The 23,309-nt window shown below is 36.3% G+C and overlaps 1 protein-coding gene across 2 annotated transcripts; it reads left to right on the top strand.

Annotated features, from left to right (window-relative positions):
* Positions 1-143: 143 nt before the first annotated feature.
* On the top strand, positions 144-23,309 carry rab11fip1a (RAB11 family interacting protein 1 (class I) a). 2 transcript variants are annotated; one of them, XM_079897901.1, is made up of 6 exons: positions 144-599; positions 12,043-12,461; positions 13,144-14,029; positions 17,075-18,775; positions 20,051-20,162; positions 22,071-23,309. In XM_079897901.1, exons 1-6 carry the CDS (start codon positions 256-258, stop codon positions 22,257-22,259), a joined length of 3,651 nt encoding a protein of 1,216 aa, XP_079754027.1. In that variant the 5' UTR covers positions 144-255; the 3' UTR covers positions 22,260-23,309. The 2 variants fall into 2 exon arrangements, with proteins under 2 accessions (XP_079754027.1, XP_079754028.1); XM_079897902.1 differs by lacking the exon at positions 17,075-18,775.

The raw sequence follows: 23,309 nt of genomic DNA, 5'->3' as shown, positions 1-23,309 counted from the left end.
TTTCACAGGGCTGAGTGTTCAATCAAAAGCTCTTCATTAATAGTTAAATGATGTGAAGAATGATGTGATACCTGCATCACCTGAACTCTGGGTTGACAGTGACGTCATGCGCGAGGGGCGGGACTTATATAATATCTCCCAAACAGTTACACGCAGGACAGCCAGAGCGACGCCGGATACTAGACAAACACCAAGCGGGATCCAACGAACAAAGCGCAACTTTACGTCCCGCTTGAACCTGGACTTTAACTGAGAATGTCTTTGGGTGACCAGCAGTGGTATCCCACCAGCGTTCAGGTAACAGTGCTCAAAGCGCGAAACCTGCGGATCAAGGGCAAAAATGGAACGAACGACGCATATGCCATCATGCAGGTGGGCAAGGACAAGTTTTCCACGTCCGTAGCGGAGAAATGCGTATCGCCCGAATGGAAGGAAGAAGCGACGTTCGATCTGCCGCTCTTCCATCAGGGGAACGCGGAGCGATGCACGCTTTACATCATCGCGATGCACCGAGCCCTGGTGGGACTGGACAAGTTTTTGGGACAGGCTGTCATCAACTTAGTGGACCTCCACGCCAACAGATCACGCAAAAAGACCGAGTGAGTGTCATTCTGTCCTATGGGGGAATAACATTGTATCTTTGCGTCATAAAAGCATCCCATATGACTCAAAGATTTTTAAAGTTCAAAGCGATAAGCTTTCAAACAGTTCATCAAAGTATGTTTTGGTCTCCTCTTTTGTATGGGCAGGATTCAGTACTCCACCCTTTTAAAACAAATGTTCGTCAAGTAAAAGTACATTTCGTCTCCTGGGTGTTTGTGTTTTCATGACCATTATACAGTAGTATTTAATCCCTTACTGTATACGTGTGATGGATACATCGAAATGTTGTGATGAGGCAGAAACGATTCAGCTACGTCACATCACTGATTTGTGTCTATTTAGTCAAAACTTAAAAAAAAAAAAAAACCTATAGAACTGTACTAACTATAGAAATTATTTTTAATCAACCTGTTCCTCATATTCATAGTTATGTTTGGGTACATTCACGAAATGTTTTCCTCCTCTCCACTCGGTATGAGTCAACATAATAGGCTATTCAAAATTAATTTGTCAAATAGGCTGTGGGTTGCAAATAATGACAAATCTACCATGATTCACTTCAAAGAATGAATTAACTACAAGATAGTTCCAAACATATTGAATTGTTAACACTGCAACACAGGGCCATAACCACCATATATTTTGATGGAAATGATAGATAATAGGAAAGGCCAAATTTTTGCCCCCATATTTTGATGCTGGCTGCACTTCATTACGCACCCGCTTTGTTTGTTCGTAGCATGACACAAAGTTTTACGTTTTTATGCTGGTTTGCCTAAGCAGTATAACAGCGCTCGTCGATGTCGAAATGTTTGAGGCAGCCAAACAAATCAAACAAGGTTTGTAGTTTTTAAATGTTTTTAGGTATCGACCTGCCACCAGGATGTTGTTATAAGGTTGCTAAGGTGTTCTGAATGTTGCTGTGTGGTTGCTAGGGTGTTGCTAGGTGTTTGTTTAAAAAGAGTTAGAAATAGACCCAAATATTTCCAATTTTTCACCCCCCCCCCCCCCCCCTACATTTTGTCCATTATGCGAAAATTTTAACTATTATCACAAAAAACTCCCAGAATATCTCAAAAAGCCACATAATTTGAGCTGTCATTCATATAGGTTAGTGAAAATAAGGGACAACTTACTTTCCATCTATATGTATGTGTATGTGTGTATATATAGGCCCTAACCCTGAATATGAGTAAAAGTCATGCTTGCCTCAATGCTAGGAACTGAATTGTCAATTTTTGACAATAAATAACAAGAACTAGTTCAACAGAAAATATAAATAGCTTAGGCACCACAGAAACAGAACACAAACTTTGTTCTTTTTTTTTTTTTTTTTTTAAGTTTAGTTTCAATGTAGTCCTTGCTTAAGCTTGATTTTTCTCCAGCTTTTCATTTTCACCTTTGGAAATGAGGGCTGCTCGTATTCAAAAACCGAAGGCATGCGAGTTTCCCTTTATTTGCATATTAGGTTGGCTTGCTGATTTGTCCAGTCGACTTCCTATTCTGGCCTTTGAGAGAGAGAACGGGAAGTGACCTGTCTTTTTGCCCGGTGGCCTTCAGCATTTGAGGTCCTGTGCCGTTTGTTCTTGTTGTGTGCCGTTTGCGCTGCAGATTGTCAGACCCGTTTGATTCATTGCTCCATCGGGGTCTGCTTGTTTGAGCCAGTGGATCTCACACATGATCTGTTCCATGATCTTGACCATGACCATGTTTGTTTTTGGTTTGCTTGTTTAGTATACCTTTCGAGCACAGAAAAAGTGCAATATAAAATAAACATTATTATTATTATTATTGATGATGTTGTTACTACTAGTGACTTGGCCCATTGAATCCATTGTCATGTAATCTCAAAATGTCAGCATTTATGAGGGTGAGCTCAGCTCCATGTAGAATTACTTGACTCAATTTTAACAGGAAAGCTTTTTTCACTCTGACTTTTTTTTTTTTTTCAGTCAAGATGATTCCTACTAATTAGGCTAAGATAAAAATATGTGTGCCATAAACCCTTTTTAAGTCTTTGTAATGTTACTTATAACAGCTGTAGAACAATTATTAATATCAGGAGTAACTGGTGGCAACTTCATTAGCGGATCTGCTAATTTTCTTGGGTCAGGTGTTTTTTTTTTTTTCTCTGATGTATGCTTTTGAAAAGTCATAGTTTATTATTCCAAGCAAGCAAGTAGGCTAAATATGATTAATAGAGTAAAACAGTCCATCATAATCTTGCACAACCAGTCTAACTGTATTACAAATAATGTCGTTTTTACATTCCTCTCCACCCTTCCCAGCCCATTGCAACAAAACTTCACTAGTCATTAACTGACAAGCATGAGTGACACCCTAGGTTGGGATAATGGTGTATATTAACATACATTGGTGTGTACTTTCCACCACCTTTTAGAATAGTGCGTGTGCGTGTGTGTGCGTGCAGGTGTGCGTGTGAACACGGTGTTCTTTTCCTTTCAGATCTGGTTCATGCAGTTTAGTAATTTAAATACTAATCCAACCTAAAGACACTAGAGGTACATCATTTATATTAAAAATGTAGGCATATTATGGCCTTCTGTTTAGAAAATTAGGTTTTAAAAGGTCTGCTTGCAATCCGTAAGAGTGACTAAATTATAATAGAATATTATGATTGCATGAAAAATCCAATGTTCAATAGAACAATGTGTAACTTTTATATTATAGTTGTAATAATAATAATAATAATAATAATAATAATAATAATAATAATAATAATTATTATTATTATTATTATTATTATTATTATTCACTTTCTCAGAACAATTGGTAGAATAGAAAAAACTAAATATAACAACTTACCAAATATTAAAAAATAAAATAAAAAATAAATAAATAATTATATTATTATTATTTTTTATTTTTATTTTTTTAAACAATTTTCAGAGTTTGTTCTTTTTTAATGTGGGCTGCTCTTTATTCAAATACAGAGGATCTTTTATTTGCCTATTGGTTTGACTTCCTAAAACAGAGAGTGAAGTGGACGTGTGAGATCTGTCTATTTGCCTTGGGTTTGCCCCAGTTCACATGGTTGCCATTTAAAGCAGGTGTGTACTGTACCTGAGACTATATGTAATGGTGAAGTATGTTAATAGTTGTGACGTGAATGTTTGGGTGTATCCATGTAGGCTTCCGATGTAAAATAGGAATGCAAAGCTCCTTATGACGTAATGAGAGAAACACTTAAAATGTGTGATTTATTTCAAGCAGGTGTGTTTTGAAGGAGGTCTTGGCTTAAGTTTCACTGAATCACTTTATTGTGTCTCCCATAATAAACTCAGCTCTGATAAGTATTGTGCATGTCATACTTTCTGTAATCTATTAGCACTGAAGGTCATAGGCTTTGTTTATTCTCTTCATTTTTTCTGTCTTTGACTTTGATCCAAAATAGATTAATTTATCGAATATGAGTACTAAGAATGAAACATAATGTAACTATTTGCTCTTTTATTTTCATTAAAGTCCATAACTTTCATGGCAGTATGTGGAAACCGTTATAATAAACCATGTTCTAATTCTGTTTTATGAGGGGAAAAAAATTGTTGTAGAGGCTTAATAAAATGCCTTAGTATATGGAGGACCAAACCTGCAGAAATGAATAGATAGATGGATGGATGGATGGATGGATACACTGAACAAAATTATAAACGCAACACGTTTGTTTTTGCAAACTTTTTTTGCTTTTTTTAAAAACTGCACATTTTAGAGTGGCCTTTTATTGTGGCTAGCCTAAGGCACACCTGTGCAATAATCATGCTGTCTAATCAGCATATTGATATGCCACACCTGTGATCTGGATGGATTATCTCGGCAAAGGAGAAGTGCTCACTAACACAGATTTAGACAGATTTGTGAACAATATTTGAGAGAAATAGGCCTTTTGTGTACATAGAAAAAGTCTTCGATCTTTGAGTTCAGCTCATGAAAAATGGGGGCAAAAACAAAAGTGTTGCGTTTATAGTTTTGTTCAGTATAGATGGATGGATGGATGTAATAACAGGAAAATAAATAAAGGAATAACTGATTTGATAACAAATATAATTAATTTTTAATTAAATTTAACCTTGAATTTGTTTTTTTGTATTACTTTTTTATATAACTTTTTTTATTTAATTTATTTATTCTTTCGTTTATTTATTTATTACTTACATTTATTTATACATTTATTTATTTTTACTTTTCAGTGTGCAACATGTAAAATAGGGAGGATCATCATTGGTTGAGAGCTCACATATAGAAGCATCAGATCTAACCAAGCAATAGAGATCGGAGTATAGATGACCGATCAACTGGAGAGTTGAGTTATTTTCCCTGATTTGCATTGTCAAATAATTTCATAGTGACCATGATTTTCCAGATATAAAAACAAAGCTGGATCCAGCTTCTTACGTGATCTTCCTCTCAGCATCATCATCAAGTCCAGAACCATCGAGGTTTCTAGTCTAATTTATTTTGTAATCAAAAAGTCCTCCATATTAATTTATTATCAGATAGTATTGACAGTCTGGGAAAGCTGTAAATGTTGGCACTGGCACTTCATTATAGTATTGTGCACTGCAAGCACTGCTCATAAAACACAAGCCATCTCTCTTTCTTTCTCGTTCTTTCTCCCTCTCATTACGAACACACAAGGGATTGAATTTTGCCTTCTCTTTTTCTTAGAGCTTGCTGGTGTCGTGTTACTGTCCTACTTCAGGGTAATGTTGATATGGCAGCTTTGACATTGAGGTGTGGGTCAGCTGAGCATTGTCGCTTATAAGAATATCCAAATATAAGACAAAAATCCTATATTATTGCAGTTTTAATTAAATAGTAATAAAATTAGTAGTTAGACAGTTCTTATCTAAATTTAATATGGCAATTTTCCCCCTTCCAAGGCATTTTAAAGTCCCAGGCCTGTCACGTTTTAGCGCCTTTCCATCTTTTGAGTCTCCAGTCCAGTGTAAGTATCTGTACGTAGTCTTCAGTCCAGGCTTATTTAGACTAAGGTGTGGTTAATTCTTAAACTCAGTGGATCATTTTTCAAATGATTTTGCTATACCTTTATCCAGGCCAACTATTCCCATGTCATATGACCTCTCAAACTCTTTATGAAATCATTTGTTATCCCATAAATAAAAGAGCAGATGAAACTTGCTGCACCCGTTTGTTTTGCAGTCTCGCAGTGGCTGTGCCCTTGGTTTAAAGTTTCTCTGCAAACATGGTTTTGTGTACCTGAAACAAATAAAGGGAATCGGTGTGAACTCATGGTTCCTGTTAACCCTTATCTGCCCCATTCACAGCAAGGTTAGACGAGTTTAATTCAAATTGAAATTAAATTATTATTTTAAATTAGTATTATGTTTATTTTCATTTGGTTTCTTTTTTTAGAGGAACAGTTTGTTTTAATTTTAATTTATTTCAGTGAGGATTATATACTCTGCATAGCCCAGTGTTTTTTAACAGCAGTGCTATTTTTATTAAGAGGAAGTCCTCTAAGAGCATTTAATAGTTTTATTTTTGACATATGCTATTTTCGACTTCTGAATGTGCCATACTGGACTGCCGTTTTGCTCAACTGTGTGGGGATTTTTGGGCTGGCGTGACAACGTTGAGTAATTTTAAAGGTGACATCAGATGCCCCTTTTTACAAGATGGAAAATAAGTCTCTGATGTCCCCAGAGTGTGTATTTGAAGTTTTAGCTCAAAATACCCCACAGATAATTTTTATAACATGTTAAAATTGCCACTTTTTGGGGGTGAGCAAAAACGGGCAGTTTTTATGCGTGTCCCTTTAAATGCAAATGAGCTGCTGCTTCCAGACACATTTCAAGAAGAGGGCGGAGCTTCAAGAGCTCATATCAGCAACAAAACGGGACAATCCCACGCACTGAAAATGTCAGAAACTGTCAGTAGCGGTGTTCAGTTTGAAGCGGAGTCGGACAATAATGCCTACAGAGCCAGAGAATAAATGCTCTATGGAGATAGAACAGGTATAGTTTAGTTTAATTACTTATAACTTATGTTGTCATCTTGATTTTATCCACTATTAGTACAAGCCTGTTGTAGCGGACATTGTTTAAATGATGGCCAAAACTTTACTGATGAGTTTTATCACACAAAAGATGAGATGTCAGTTTTACTCCAGAAAATCACTGTATAAGAAGTGCGCATTAAATCTTTATCCATAAACTCTCTCTCTCTTGTATTGTCATCAACATACACAGCAAATTACACAAACATATTTGTCACAATTAACAGTAAACAAATGTAAACAAATCTTATGTCTTCTCGAGGGGTGCTTAATAAACTGGAAACTTTATATTCGTAAAACAACTCATGAACTTTGAACCCTTTTTATTACTGCCGTGGCCAGTATCGCTCCGGAGACTATAAGCTGGACCACGAACAGTTGGTTCTGACCCATTCTTGAGTAACAACTTTTTAGCAAAACCTGTGTTTTGTATTGACCCTCGTTCACAAAGCAGTCTGGTGTAAAATGATTTGCGCAGACATAAACTAAATTAGGTAGGGGGCGCAGTCCCTTCGAAAATAAATATACAACTAATACCCTGCGTCTTCAGTGGCTCTGATGTCGGGAGTACGTGAGGCCTGTCATGTTCACACTTACATCCAACACCGGAGTTGCTTACGAAACATTCTTTTTGCTAGAACCCCAGTAACCTTGCTGACAGCATCTTTTAGTCCCTCAAAAAGAGTGTAACTAATAGATGAAGGCTCGTCCTTTACGTGCATGAACTGATCACTTAAAGGTCCCGTTCTTCGTGATCCCATGTTTCAAACTTTAGTTAGTGTGTAATGTTGTTGTTAGAGTATAAATAATATCTGTAAAATTATAAAGCTCAAAGTTCAATGCCAAGCGAGATATTTTATTTAACAGAAGTCGCCTACATCGAACGGCCCGTTTGGACTACATCCCTCTACTTCCTGCTTTAATGACGTCACTAGAACCGTTTCTTGACTAACCTCCGCCCACAGGAATGCTCCCTCAACTCTACCGAAATTCGTTTATGTACTTGCGCACTTCTAATACCTTACTGTGTTTACTCAGCTCTTACGGTGATTTTCTGAAGTAAAACTGACGCTTCATCTTTTGTGTGATGTACAATAAACTTTATTAAACTCATCAGTATATGTTTGATCATCATTCAGACAGCAGACTTGTAGGCTATTAATAAATAATGGATACATACAAGCAGATGACAAATACGTTATAATAACCGTAATTAAACTACTAAACCATACCTGTATCATCTCTATACAGCACTCTGACTCTGTAGGAATTATTGTCCGACTCGAAATGAACACCGTTACTGAGAGTTTCTGATTATCATCATTCCGTGAGATGAAATTGTCCAGAGAGACTGTGCGCGAGCTCGTGAGGCTCCGCCCCCTGTGTCGTCCAGCAGCAGCTTATTTGCATTTAAAGGGCACACACTAAAACAGCGTGTTTTTCTGAGCCCCAAAAAATGACAATTTAAACATGCTGTAAAAAATGATCTGTTGGGTATTTTGAGCTGAAACTTCACATACACACTCTGGGGACATCAGAGACTTATTTTACATCTTGTGAAAAGGGGCATAATACGGGACCTTTAAACCAGACTCCTTTCATTGTCATAATGTGAATCTGGATGAAATCGTGCAGTAGATCTACTTCCTTGATTTTTGTATAAATGTGACTTGTTTATCTCTGAAAATGATAAAAGGCTTTTCCTGGTAAGAGCACAGCGTAGTTCACTGTGCCCTTCTCAGACAGAGTTAATGATTGCAGCTGAAGTTAGATTAGGAACCGCAACTGTTTGTTTGAGTTACTTTTTCCCAGTATAAAGAGATAAACCGGTGTGTGTGTGTGTGTTAGATTAGCTGCGAGGGATGTGTTGGATGTTCACATGAAGTCCATTCGTCAAATTTTTCGAATGTTGTCTCAGATAACAAAGATCTTTCAGGCATGACCATATGGATCGATTCCTGAGAGCTGCGAGAGAATGGTGTGTTGAAGATTAATGCTTATGAAAGAGACTAAAAATGGGTTTGACTGCAAGGTGATCTATTAAAAGGGAAAAGGTTCGATGTGATATTCTGTGCTGCGTTTGTCAAGCATCTGTTGTTCACCTCCCCTTTGGTCCAAACAAACTTTAGAGAAGAAGATAATGTAAATAGGCTTGGATTATCTTGAAAGAACTCTCCTTATCACATTCTAAACAGTGACCTCATGAAGAACATTCCTTGAGCTTCGATTGCTGATAGGCATGATTTCCCTTAAGTCTTTCCCCACCCCGAAACTCCAGATTTGAGTTTCCTGCTGTGGTCCGACTGTATACGGTCCACTAACGGACTGATAGTCTGTGTTTCCTGGTCTTGGGCTTCTTTAGTTTTTCCCATTTGGATGTGATTCCAAGCATAGATGAGAGCATTTTGATCTATAGTATTATTCTTTGAAAAAAGAAAAAAACATAAAGGTGAAGTGTTTCTGCACAACAAAACTCTGAAAAATTTACATGCATTCAGGGCTTAATGAAAAGGAAATATATTTATATGTGACACTGGATCACAAAACCAGTCATAAGTCGTACGGGTATATTTGTGCCAATAGCCAACAATACATTGTATGGGTCAAAATGATCAATTTTTTTTTTCTTTTATGCCAAAAATCATTAGGCTATTAAGTAATGATCATGTTCCATGAAGATATTTTGTAAATTTCCTGCCATAAATATATATAAAAAATATTTTTGTGAGTGGATGCAGCACAATCGCGAACATACATGGAGAACTTTAAAGGCGATTTTCTCAATGTTTAGATTTTTTTGCACCCTCAGATTCCAGATTTTCAAATAGTTGTATCTCGGCCAAATATTGTCCTATCCTAACAAACCATACTTGAATTGAAAGCTTATTTATTCAGCTTTCAGATGATCAATAAATCTCAATTTCAAAAAATTGACCCATGTGACTGGTTTTGTGGTCCAGGGTCACATACAGTATGTTATATAAAGGGTTTGAATTTATGATGCATGATTTTTCATTATCATTATTGGACACCTTTGAAGTGAGAACGGTTTGGCTTTTTTAGTGTATGTCAATAGAAAATAGACTTAGTAAATAGAAAATAGTGGATTTAACATCAAATTAACGTCAAGCATAATTTATACAATTTTATTTTGATTATTTTAAGGAATTACAACTGCAGTTTCATGTATTGTATTGTATTGTTCAACTGATTGATGCTGATATGGGATTTGGAAAGTAAATAGTAATAAGTAATGCAATACTTTTTAGAAAAAGTAATTAGTACAGTCATTTAATTACACTATTGCATATGTAATTAGTAGCTAGAGATTAATTACTAGAGTAACTTACCAAACACTGGTAATTAATTATACATTAAAGTACTGAATAATAATGAACTATATGCACTTACTATAGGGTTAGGGTTAGAGTTGAGTGAAACAGTTTTCAAACCCAAATTATATAAATGTATATTATTATTTCATTATGTACATTTTTCCTAAATACAAATATAAAATTTCAACAACAAAACAATGATTGCATATGATTTGATGTCTTGCTGAATCTCTCTCACAGTGGGTCATTCTTATTGTTGAGCCCTGAAATCGCTTTTACGTGTTATTCTAAAAGGGAAAAATGTTCATGATGTTTTTTTTTTTTCTTAAAATTGTAGTAGCAGTCTGTCCAAAACTCTTGTCCTGTGGGGGTCCAAACCTAAATGCTTGGAATTCTGCTGCAGCTGCTTCCTCTGAACACATGCCACGTTTAATCCGATTCATCCGTGGGAGCTGCTGTTTGGTGTCAGTGTGACTGTAGACGCCCCATGATCCCAGTGTTCAGGAGTCTATTATGACAACAGCGTGGGCGGATAATGGCTTGTTCATGATTACAGATACTGAACTCCAGAACTCTCCTACCTGCTGCTCTGCTGAAAAAATTGCCGAGCAGAAATGTGTGGATAAGCGTGGGCTAAACAAAGACATTTTTCCCTTTATTTCATCAGTAGGAGGGCTTCTCTGACCTGCATCATTTACTGGCACAGGGCTCAACTCCCATGTGAAAATCTGGCCTCTCTATTTGTATACAGTAATTTAGTTTTGATCCCACCACCATTTAAATCAATGAATTTAGCTTATATAATAAAAAAAGGGTATCATAGCCCGGATCTTAACCACTTAATCATGTGTGCTCATAGGGTTATGATAAAATCATGTTCGACTCTCTAAATGATTTAGTTCTGATTGGTCAGGTGCAGGAATTTTTTTTTTATTTTTATTTTTTTTTGTATAATGAATGCTAATGATCACTCTGTGGCCTTGTTATTCTCACATAATAAAATAATAACAATAATAATAATGAACAACCAGCTGGAGATTACAGGGTTTTTCTATAGTTCTTTCCCCACACAAACAAATCTATTTTTTTATCTTTAAAAAATATATTTTACAAAAGTCAAGAAAATTTGCAGTGTTTCCAAAATGACACTTAAATCATAAATTACTTGCGTAACATGCAGTGTTATTTTAGCATTATTTAGTATTTGTTAATATTTAGTAATTGTATGTGCCTTTTTATTACTATTTAACTTTTTATTTTTTTTTTATTTTTTTTTAACGTATTTATTTTTTGGAAATTTTAATACTTCAACTTTTATTTTAGTTATTTACCAAGACAATTTTTTTTTAAGTTTTCTTTTTCTAATATTTATATTTTATTTTAGCTTTATTTTAATGAGCACAAATTATTTCTAATAGTTTTATTTACTTTAATGTGATTTTAAAAATAAGACTTTAAATAAGCTGAAATAATTCAAATAAATGACCATTGTTAAAAGGGATCTATTATGCCCTTTTTTTGAAGTCTTGATTTTGTTTTTGGAGTCTACTAGGATAGGGTTTCATATTTGAATGTTCAAAAAATTATAATTTTTCACATATTTTACATTATTGCAACACCTATTTTCCCAGTCTGTCAGTAACGCTCTGTTTAGTTCCTGTCTCTATGAAGCCCCTCCTTCTGAAAACTGCAATGTGCTCTGATTGGTCGACTGTACCGCGAGTTTCAACACACTACTAATGCAACTCAACCAGGCCTCGGTTTTATTTATTTATTTATTTATTTTTTCGCGTATGCCTTTGGCGGGAATTATTTAAATGAGGAATATCGTGATGTGTACATTACCGGAAGAAAACTCAACACTAAAATGGAGGTGTTGCACTCCCTTTGGATTGGCTTTGTGCTTTGTAACTTTGCAGACCTTATTTTTCATGCTCAAACAGCAACATTATACACTAAAGAAAGTTGAAAATGTCAAAAAGCATAATAGGACCCCTTTAACAAGGAAAAAAAAGAGCACAACTGTCATGCAATCTAATGAAGACCTTGTTTGATTCTCTTTTGCAGTTGGTACAAGCTGGTGGATAAGAATGGGAAACAAGAGAAGGACAGAGGGGAAGTTCATTTGGACATTCAGTTCATGAGGAATAACATGTCAGCCAGCATGTTTGACCTCTCCATGACAGACAAGCCTCGCTCTGGCATCTCCAAGCTCAAGGATAAAATTCGTGGGAAGAAGAAAGACGGCCTGTCGGATTCCGCCTCTGCGATCGTGCCCTCCTCAGTGGGAACCGACAGTGAAGGAGAAGGAGAGGGTGGTTCAGACGCTCCTAAGAAGAAATCAAAACTGAAATCCTTTTTTGGACCAAAGACAAACCTCCAAAGGAATGTGTCCCAGTCCATGTCAACCCTGGGCACCCTGCCTGAGAAGAACAGTTCACTCAGCAGCAGCAGATCGTCCGGACTTAATGTGGACTCTCCTGATGGTAAGGTCAAAGTTTATGCATCTAGTCCAAATATATGTATCCACCCTTTTTCATTTTTCCCCCTTTAGATTAAGCTTTTAAAAGCATAATTATAAGTATCATATTAAAAGTAGTCAGACATGGATCACATTTTATTCATAGTGTTTTTAGTGCACTAATTTGTACACAGTCCCAAAATTTGAGTAATTGAGTTTTTTTTTCTTATGTTTTAGAAAGAAGTCTCTTATGCTCAAGCCTACATTTATTTAATGAAGAACACTGTAAACCAGTAACAATGTGAAATGTTATCACAATTTAAAATAACTTTTATTTTATCATATATTTTTAAATGTAATTTATTCCTAGTGTAAGTAGGTAAATATTTCTGTTTATTACTGTGTATCGTTACAAAAATGAAAATTATTACATATTTTTTCTTGTATTAAAATAGAAAAACAGTGAGATAAAACGCCTTAATTTGAAGTGCATTAAAATCACTACTTGTACTTTTTCAGTGTGTGTGTGTATATATATATAATTTGATATGTAGCGCATACATCTACTAAAATTCACCTTGACACCAGTTACAAATCAAAAAGTTTAACATTTTTAAGTGTGGCTTAAGTTTCTGACATTATCCAAATACATTTTGGACCTTGTGGACATTGGTGTTTTAATACAAATTGTCTATTTTCTCTTGCAGTGAAAAAAAGGTTTAAAATTCTGGGACACAAGCGCACTGACAGCTCAGATAGCAAAGCATCTCTTGGCCCCTTTTCTCTTCTGAGCCGCTCTAAACAAAACATCCCGGAGCAGAATAACCTGTGTATCAACGGCAACCATGTTTATGCTGAGGAGCAAGAACCGAAAGCTGCTTTTGGCTCCACGCTCAGTCTGAACAGCTCAGGAAAGGGTTCAGTAGAGGATGTTCATAAACACCATCAAAGAAATGCTTCCGACATGTCCATCGACTCATTTAAAGGCCTGAGCATCCCCTCATACAAGCCTGAAGTGTTAGACAAAACTCCTCTTGCCTCACAGAGCCCTCTAGAGGACAGGAGCCTCAGTCAAGTAGAGGCGGTGGAGAAGGAGAAGGAGAAGGCTCAGAAACCTGGAGGAAGAAGCCTTCAAGAGATGCTGGACCGACAGGAAGAAAAAGAGTCGAGGAAGCAGCAAGAACTAGAGAAAAAACAAGAGGAAGAGAGGAAAAGCAGACTTGAAGAGCAGGAGAAGAAGCGCAAGGAAGAGGAAGAGCTGCAGAAGAAGGGCAGCGAGGAGGAGATGCAGCGGGCCGAGGAGCAGCGGCACCATGAGGAGTCCAGAGTAACCGAACGTCTTTCCTCTCTCTTTGGCATCGGTAGGAAGAAGGAGGAGAAGAGAGAGGAAGCGATGAATGAACCCAAACGTCTGGACGCGCCCTCCTCCATAAACCCGTTTGAAGAAATTCCCCTCAGCCCGGATAACCCAGCCTCTTTCCCAGAAGAGAGATCCACAGACCCACGGAGGGGCGCTAGGACCACCCTCACCCCAACGCCAACAGCTATTGCTTTACCCAGTCGCACAGCGAAAGTGTCTGCCGTCAAGCCGAGGTGAGTGCGCGTATTGATGAACCTCCTCTTGATTTATGGCTGGGTGAATATTCACTAATTAGCAATGCATTTAATAGTGATATAATATTAAGCAATGTTGTGATGGTTTTAATGCACAATTGATTGACCATTAAGTTTCCTGTAGTACTTGTTACACTAGTTAGCCAGAGTCTTGCATGGGTCCTGTTTGGTGACCGCCCCGCACCTGCTTTACGTACCAGAACACCCGACACGTTAATCAACAACAGCAACATTCATTTAACTCCGTACCCAACCGGTTTAACACCAAGACTGTGATCCAAACCATATCTGCATAAACATTTATATCAGGGAGGGAGTTTTGGAGGGGTTCTGTGCAGCGTAGATATTATGTGCATCATAATCACAGATAGAGGTGACTTAATTAATGTGAAATTCATAAAAGGTGTAGGCCTACATATAATAATTTGAACAATTAACTTTTTAAACATATTTGACATTTAAAAATGCTTTTGTTATTTAACCCGCAGTATATCCGTGTCTGTTGATTCAGACAGGTGTTTTAATAGTAAGTTCAAAAGCAAAAAAAAGGCTTTAGTAAGTTTAATCTCATTAAAATGTTTTAGAAAAAATTTTAACTTGATACATATTTCTGTTAATTTCTGTACATTGTTATATTGTTGCTTAATATTGTATTATTAATGCTTCCTTGTATTCAATTATTGAAAAACAATGCCTTAATTGTATTTAACTACTTTTTACTGCTTTAGATCTTACATTATACACTACTATTCAAAAGTCTTGGGTTATTGAGATTTAAAAAAAAACAAAAAAAAACTTTTATTTAGCAATAATCCATTTAATTTGATTAAAAGTGACAGTAAAGAAATTTATAATGTTACAAAATATTTATATTTTAAATAATTGCTGTTCTTTTGAACTTTCTATTCCTCAAAGAAGATATATATTTTGTTTCCACAAAAAAATATTGAACAACTGTTACCAACATTAATACAAATAAGAAATGTTTCTTAAGCACCAAATCAGCATATTAGAATGATTTCTGAAGAATCATGTGACACTGAAGACTGGCGTAATGATGTTGAAAATTCTGCTTTGCCATCAAGGAAATGCATTACATTTTAAGATATATTAAAATACAAAACCGTTGTTTTAAATTGTAATTTTTCATAATATTACCGTTTTTACTGTATTTTTGATCAAATAAAACATTAAAAATATTACTGACACCAAAATTTGGAACTGTCATGTACATTACGAAAGTTATATCTATAAAGAACATATATTTATTATTATTATTTTTTTTTTTATAGCACATTTAATAAAGAATTTGTTTTAAGCAAAACACTTACATTTGGACTCTTTTTATCTTTTAAAACAAAGGGTTTGTGGTGGAAACATGATGTATTATTATTATTATTATTATTATATAGATGAGACTTTCCATGTGCATAAACGAACTATCATTAATATCAGCCAGCTCTAAATCAACCCCAGGGAACTATCTGAGCATTGTTCTACCTTTGAGCTCCATGTTCGTTGCTTTTCTTTTAAACACCCACATTTATTAGCATTCTTATAAGATCTAAAAAGAAACTAAAAATGTAGAGGTCTGTATTATATTCAGCCGACCTCATGCTGAGGCTGCATGCTGAATGATGCGTCAGGCTGTCTTGTAATGCAGTTAGTATCTTGCCATCTGAGAGCTGAGGGAAACCCAGGCTGAAACTCGACTCCTCTCACCTCTGTCTACTCTACTGCTCTTAAAGAAGAACTCCTTCATTTAGACATGCGAAAATTGCTTTAACAGATGATTAATAACAGAAGATCTGAAGTTGCGCTCCATAACAGGTCAAGAGAGTAAGTGCACAAGTAGTTTTAGTGAAACGGCTCAAATTGCTACACACTGGGGTTGTTACTGAAAGTGTGTCTCATTCAAAGACCTCCATTAGCTTTTAGCATTTTTGTTTTTGTCTCTCAGCACAGCTGTATCCCATTGTGGAAGTGTTTGCGTATGGGTGTGGGTTTTCTGTAAGGATGGGATGAAATCATTGTTTCTCAACTGCAGTAGGTGTGGTGGTTCAGGTATGACTGAGTTTCATACCCTTGGGTGAAAGTGGAATATGTTGTATCAGTGATTTACTCAAATAAAAAGCTCTTCATTCAATCTTCTGTTGAGTGCTGTATCTGTAATACTTTAGGCCATACTAAATATAGCCTAATATGTTATTTATGGCACTTATTGTTTCATTTATCTGACCACAAACACAAAGTGTACTCAGAATAGGTTATATTGTATTAAATTATTTGCATTTTGGCCCTTTGTAACTAACTTAACCTGTTTTGCCGAAGGCATTTGATTGGTTAGTGGAGGAAGGAATGTGTCTGGTAAATCTTCTGGTATGGAGCTAAACAAGTTGTGAAAGATGATGATCTTATGCTCTTACAGACAGTGACTAAGAGTCTGTAAGAGTTCCCTATGTCTTAGGGAAAACTGTATTTGTACTGGGAGTTCTTGGGATTTTACGAACTTCTGTTTTGTGGTGATTAACTGTTATGGTGAGTAACTAATTTTCCAAAAGCTGAGAATAGAAAGAGACAGGAATATGTTTTGTTGTCTTTGTTTTTGTGGACCTTTTAGATTTGGAAGTGCAGGGTACATTTCCTCGTGTCTATCTGGGGTTTATGTTTAAAAACTAGAATATAAGTAAAATATTAATATTTACATTTAATAATAGTAAATGTATTTTTGTGTAGTAAAATTCGTTTTTTTTTATTAAAAAAGATTTGTGTGTTTAAGTCATTTAATATTAAGAAGACATTGTTTCTATTGTTTTGAATGTTCAGTTGTTCATGTAAAGTGTAGTTGTCCGGTATTGAGTTGTGATATAATAGATTTTAGACAGGAGGGTCCTGTGCTGTACATATTAAATGGATTGAACTTAGTGTTTTCAGTTGCAGTAGTAATGCCCAGCAGAAACATATTGGATTGTAAGCACTGGTATAGCTGTAAGTTGACCATTTTATGTTTTTACTCTTTGGCAGATTGGCTCTGAGTGTACTGCCTGAAACCGATAATAGCCATTCCCAATCCCCTTCAGACTCTGTAGACACCCAGAGCACTATCCACGCTTCTCCATTTTCCCCATCCCTCTCTACTGATTCATTTGAGTCTTTTGGCATGTTTTCCGATCTACATTCATCTTTGGCACCTCCTAAACCTCAGAGGAGTTTCATTGAATCAAGTGAGTCCATGGAAAACCTCTCAGCTCCCAAATCTGATAAGAAGCGAAAGGCTCCTCTACCCCCTGGTAATCATGGGGGCTCATCCAAGACTGAAAGCCATCCTGATAATGGGCGACAAGTGCATACCCAGAATGCCAAAGATAGACCGTCTCTTCCTCTTCCAGACTATGAAACCCTCTTTCCCAAGAAGAGGCATGGGGTGATGAGTCAGACACGTTGGGACCATATTATCGCAGAGGTAAACCAGAGGAACTGGGATTTCTCTGAAGAGATGAATGTAGATGGACCAGCGAAGCCGATGACAAATAAGAATGCGGTCTTAAAGGACAGAACCTCAGCAAACCTTAACCAGCACCAAAGGAATAATGATGTACCTCCCCCTGCCCCTGCTAGGCACAAAGAAGCACTCATTCCACCCAAAGCTCCTGCAACACCAGAACCATCAGTTGAGCCTAATGACCAACATGGTCATATCAGAGAGCCTTTATATGCTACGGTCAATAAGCCTAAAAACTCCAATAACATGGAAAATAAGTCACCTCCCGCTGTCCAAAGTCGACATATACCTCAGGAGAAGGAAAAGAAGACTCTGACTCCTGATGCCATTAACCATCAACTCTCCCAGCCAAAAGAGAAGCCTACGCCAGCTGCCAGAGCCATTCAAAATGTTAATTCAAAGACTGATGATGTGGCTAAAGAGGTGCCTTCAGTCAAACCCAGACAACAGTCATTAGTTAAGAACCCAGTCAGACAAGTCCAACCAGACAAGCAAGTAACAGCTCAACCCATGATGTTAGAAAACAACAAAGTTGAGAATCCACACAAGGGCCAGACGGAAAACATTTCTACAAATGTGTTTGTTGAAGCAAATCACCTTAAAACTGCTGAAATTCAAGAAGAACTTCATTTGGGGAAACTGACTAATGAACCTGATGGGAAGGGAATGATTGACCCATTCCCAAGTGATAACTTCATATCTAAAGATCCCTGGGCTTTACCACAGCAGACCACAAATGAAGATGGCCTGTTCACAAGGGGCACAAAGAAAATGGGAAATCCTGAAGATCAGGCATCAACCATTGATAAAAAAGAGAACAAATTTGCAAACAAAAGAACAAGTGATCTATTCACAAATCTTTCTGAAAACGGCACTGCATCAAAATTAGAACGCGGAAAACAATCACCAAGCTTTACTGAACAAGCCAGAGCGTCATTTCATAGAAATTTTTCACTTAGAAAGAAACATTCATCTCGCCCGATAACAACTACTGGGAAAGCTGATACAGAGAATAGTAGTCTGGATAGATCCGTTTCTCAGTCTTCACAAGATGCTGAAGATGTTGAGCTGACTGTAACTAGTGTTGCTCCAGCAAGCAGAACTGAACCCACCCTAGTAACATCAGAATCGCTTATTGGGGGCAGGAATACACTTCGTGCTTGGGTCTCGCCATCAGAGGCTCAGCCAGTTAGTAGTGGAAGTGCTGTTTCTAATTCAAGAAGGTGAGAAAAGTTCTCCCGACCGACCCCTACTAACAACTCACTGAACTCCTCTAACACTCTGTGCTAAACCCATCAGCTTTCAAATCAGCAGCTTTTATTTGACCTCAATCAATCTCTGGCCTTTGGCATTTGTTCAGTTGGTGGCTTAGTGGTTGGTTACTACTTCCTGGGATCTTGAGGGTTGGGATTGTGGGCTTGGGATTTTGCTATTGATTGTTGCTATTTGTGGTTAAAAATGTCATGGTCTTTTTAGACTTGTGTAAATAGAACCGAGGCAGTGTCAAATAATACAGGGCTTTCTCCGTTCTGTTTTGTTATTGAAGGCCATATTAGATTGATTATCTTGACAATGTGTACGTTTTATGAAACTGGATCCATATGAAAGGCTGTAGATGTTAGATTTACATAACATACATACACATTGAAGCTTACATAAAAAGTGATGCATACAAGACTGAGGTCACATGTTTATATACTGAAATTAACTGGTGAGCATGAGTGTTGGGGCACAATTTGTTTTGAAGATTGTGATGTTTTGCATGGTTCTTAATTGCTTTACCACAAAGGTGCTTACACTTGAGTTTTACATTTCTCTGCTGATCTTTTGATTTTGTTGGGAATTATACATTGGGTGAGTTTGGAATGGTTTACTAACACATGCCAAGAACTGCTTTCTGCTTACGAGACAGTATGTACTTTATACCGCAGTTAGTGTGTGAAAAACATAGTATGCAACAAAAAATTTTAAATGTAATATGCAACATTGTAACATGACACATGTATTATATCACTACATTGCATGTTTACGTCAGCAAGAGGTGTCTAGTTATCATCTGAGAAAGGTTATTTGAGATTTTTAATTTGACTTTTTGCCAGTCATTCATTTCTCTTGAAATGGTCAAACACGAATTGCGGTATGCAGTATCCTATGTAGTGTGCTTTGGTTGTAAATGCACATTTTCGCAAATCTAAGGGAATCTGTGCATACAGAAAATTTGCAACACTAAAGTGCTAAATTATTAGCATGAGATTAGCAAAACATATCCACGCCCTTCCAAACATATCCATGGCTCCTTAATCGAATGCTAAAATGAAGTGGGTGCTTCTTCAAGGGTCCTTGTTTACTTTTATTTACATTTTTCTAAGGGTTTGTTTTATTCTTAAAAGTGTACATCTTCCTCTTGGATGAATGAAAATTCTCTAGTTATTTGCCATTGTTTGCAGTAAAGTTTTCATGTTCATTTCGATAATATGTCTATATCTCTCCTTTCTTAGGCCTCACCCAGTGAAACCCATGAACACCACAGAGAGCCAGTCTTCCAGTGTTCTGGCTGTGGGGAAAGACCCAAAGACTTTCACCATCAAGGAAATGGCTGAGAAGTCAAAGGTACAGTAATTGACCTAGTTTCTGTCTCCTTGCTGTTTAGCACAGGGGTCGGCAACCTTTTGTCATGAAGTGCCATTTTTAAGTTTCCTAGTTAATCACTGTGCCATTTCTGAAGCAATTTTCCAAATTTTTGTTTTATTTGTCAAGTTACTGTTTCCATGTTTAAATTAGACTTTGAATAACTTGATTTCTAATGTGACCCTACTGAACCCCACTGCGTATACAGAGTTTGCACATCACCATCATTGTGATGTGTGTGGAATATTAAAAAGGAGTCTGTGTACTTATCTCCTATCTCCGATATTTATAGCATTAACTTTTTTTCTTTCTCAAAGCTAAGCACAACAAATGCAGCAGAACAAACTGTAAGCTGTCAGTCAAACAGACTTAACTTTTGTGATACATCTGCTGTCTTAATCTGTGTTGTGCTTTCAGCAGCTCGTTTAATAGTATTTATAGCTCCTAACTTAATAAAACAAGTTGTCTTACTGTGAGGAATGATTACCTCAAAATGTAGATCTGTATGCAGGTGTGAGGTACTTTATCAAAGTGAAATCCATATACCTGTCACTGTGATTTTGCCAAATACGACATGTTCCTGGATCAACATAATTTCTGTAACCATTCCTGTCTGAAAATTGAGAACTAACCCTACCCATAACTTATCCCTAAAATCAGAGGTAAATGATTAGAAGCACCTAACCCTGGCTGTAAGCCTAAACTTGACATAAACTGTAAACTTGTCCCTCATATCTGATTAGTTGATTGGAATGTTGTTGACAAAGATGTTGATCCAGGAACACGTTGTACTTGGTGAAATCACGTTCACCTACATATAGTACAGCTCTCTCGCTTTTGTTCACATGCCAATGTTGGCGCATGTGCCACAGGTTGCCGACCCCTGATTTAGCACATTGAGGAATAAGTTGTTAAATAACACAAATTAACATATGTGACCCTGGATCACAAAACCAGTCACAAGTAGCACGGGTATATTTGTGGCAATAGCCAACAATACATTTTATGGGTCAAAAATATAGATTTTTCTTTTATGCCAAAAATCATTAGGATATTAAGTAAAGATCATGTTCCATGAAGATATTGTGTAAATTTCCTACTGTAAATATATAAAACTTTTTTGTGATTGAATGCAACACAATCGCGAACATAAATGGACAACTTTAAAGGTGATTTTCTCAATGTTTCAATTTTTTTTTTGCACCCTCAGATTCCAGATCTTCAAATAGTTGTATCTCGGCCAAATATTGTCCTTTCCTAACAAAACATACACCAATGGGAATCTTATTTATTCAGCTTTTATATGATGTATACATCTCAATTTTTAAAAAAATTACCCATGTGACTGGTTTTGTGGTCCAGGGTCACATATGGGAATAAAAAATGTGTGAAGAAAAACATATGCAGGCACAATTTGTTTAAGTCTGCTTTCATTTTGAATTTGATTCTAGTTTTTAAACGCGAGTATCGGCTGATTAGGGGTATTTAAGTGTGCATGGTCATTTCTCGTATTTTATGTTCACTCACCTACAGTTAATTTTTAAAAATGTCAATCTATTATTAACACTGAAAAGTGGAAATTAATTTAGATTACATTTAATATACTGTGCACTATAATGTTGTGACCCTACTTTTGCTTGTAGCATTTAAAACAATTTTAGTTCTTTTTTTTTTTTCTTTTTTTTTTTTTTTTTTAGACAAAATATTACAGAATTTTGATATTGGCCAATAACATGTAAATAATTATCATTATCAGCCAAAATTTCAATATCAGTCCATCCATAGGTTTTAGAATAATGAAAAACATCAATCACATGTATCCAAAGATTTGTACTGTATAACTTATACTTTCTTTTTTTCCTGTGTTCCTTCATTTCACTGCGCATCCAGATTGGAGAGAGCGGTCCGTTCACCCAGCTCACACAGGAGGAACTGATCACACTGGTGGTAAAGCAACAGGATGAACTATCCAAAAAAGATGCCAGGATCGTGGAGTTAGAGGAATACATCGATAACCTGCTAGTTCGCGTCATGGAGGAACAACCGGCCATCCTGCTTTCACTTAATTCCAAGTGTTAGGGTTTGATCAGAACATTTGCCCTGATCATAACACTCAGACACTTTAATATTGTGGGATTTGCCTGGTATTGCACAGAAGGATTTTGGATGTCAGGCAGAATGTAATTTTAAATCTCATAATCAGTTTATTTGCTTTAATATTTAATGCACGACTTCACATTCTGATTACAAATAACTTCTTTTTATATGTGGATGTTTGACAGTATATCAGGTCCAACTATTCCAGAATTCTGCAGTATGAATGCTGGGGTATTGTTATTGTTTGGTGGTTTTTTTCCTGTTTGGATCATGGTACGATCTCCCTCCAAAAAAGCTACCCAACAACAAACACATCCTATGTATTGAGCATCTCATTATCTTTCTGTGCACCTTTCCATTTAGGCAAAGAGATGGCTTCTTAATGCATTATTTATTGCAGTCTTAAGTTTGTATTTGAAGATTTTCCTTCTCTCTGAAGTGCTTTGTTTCGATCTTGACTACTGCGTTCATTACTTCCTTAATTCAACGCTTCATTGCTGTTGATGAGGCCTTATGTCTGTTGGGGCTCAAATCAAGGGCGGACATTTACACTATACGCACTTTTTTCCTGAACGGGGTGTTTCATTAATGAAGGATAGTGTTTTTATATTAAGTAGTTATCTGAAATACCCTATAGAATTACCTCTGTAGAAATGCCTTAATGAAGACATATATTTTTCTGTATGTATACTTCTGCTTATGAAAGGCTTTTGTTCTAACACTGGATATATAGTTCATTTTCAGTGCCCTGGTCAATATTGACTACTTATTTGTTCTTTTCTTTTTGTTCGATTTTATTTTATTTTTTTTATATTTTATTTTAATTGATCTGAATTGGCTGTTAAATGAATCAAAATCTGATTGTTTTATGCTACATGTTTGTTTTTATATTGTAGTCGACCAGATGTTGACCAGGCATTATTTAAAGAAAGCTTGATATCAACCTTTTGAGCACATGTACATACTTGTGACATCCTGCGATTGATAATAATGAAGCAATAACTGTTTGGAGAATTTTGTTTCCTGAATTCC

Source organism: Squalius cephalus (assembly GCF_949319135.1).
Source record: "Squalius cephalus genome assembly, chromosome: 16".
Taxonomy (NCBI): domain Eukaryota; kingdom Metazoa; phylum Chordata; class Actinopteri; order Cypriniformes; family Leuciscidae; genus Squalius; species Squalius cephalus.
Note: the sequence above shows the minus strand (reverse complement) of the source record. Positions and strands in the feature narration are given on the sequence as shown.

What these genes read in the sequence shown, in the direction of transcription:
- rab11fip1a (XM_079897901.1), top strand. Translation starts at nt 256, where the DNA reads ATGTCTTTGGGTGACCAGCAGTGGTATCCCACCAGCGTTCAGGTAACA. An exon ending in TAATGTGGACTCTCCTGATG is followed by an intron (nt 12,462 to 13,143) that starts GTAAGGTCAAAG and finishes TTTCTCTTGCAG; the next exon opens with TGAAAAAAAGGTTTAAAATT. An exon ending in AAATGGCTGAGAAGTCAAAG is followed by an intron (nt 20,163 to 22,070) that starts GTACAGTAATTG and finishes CTGCGCATCCAG; the next exon opens with ATTGGAGAGAGCGGTCCGTT.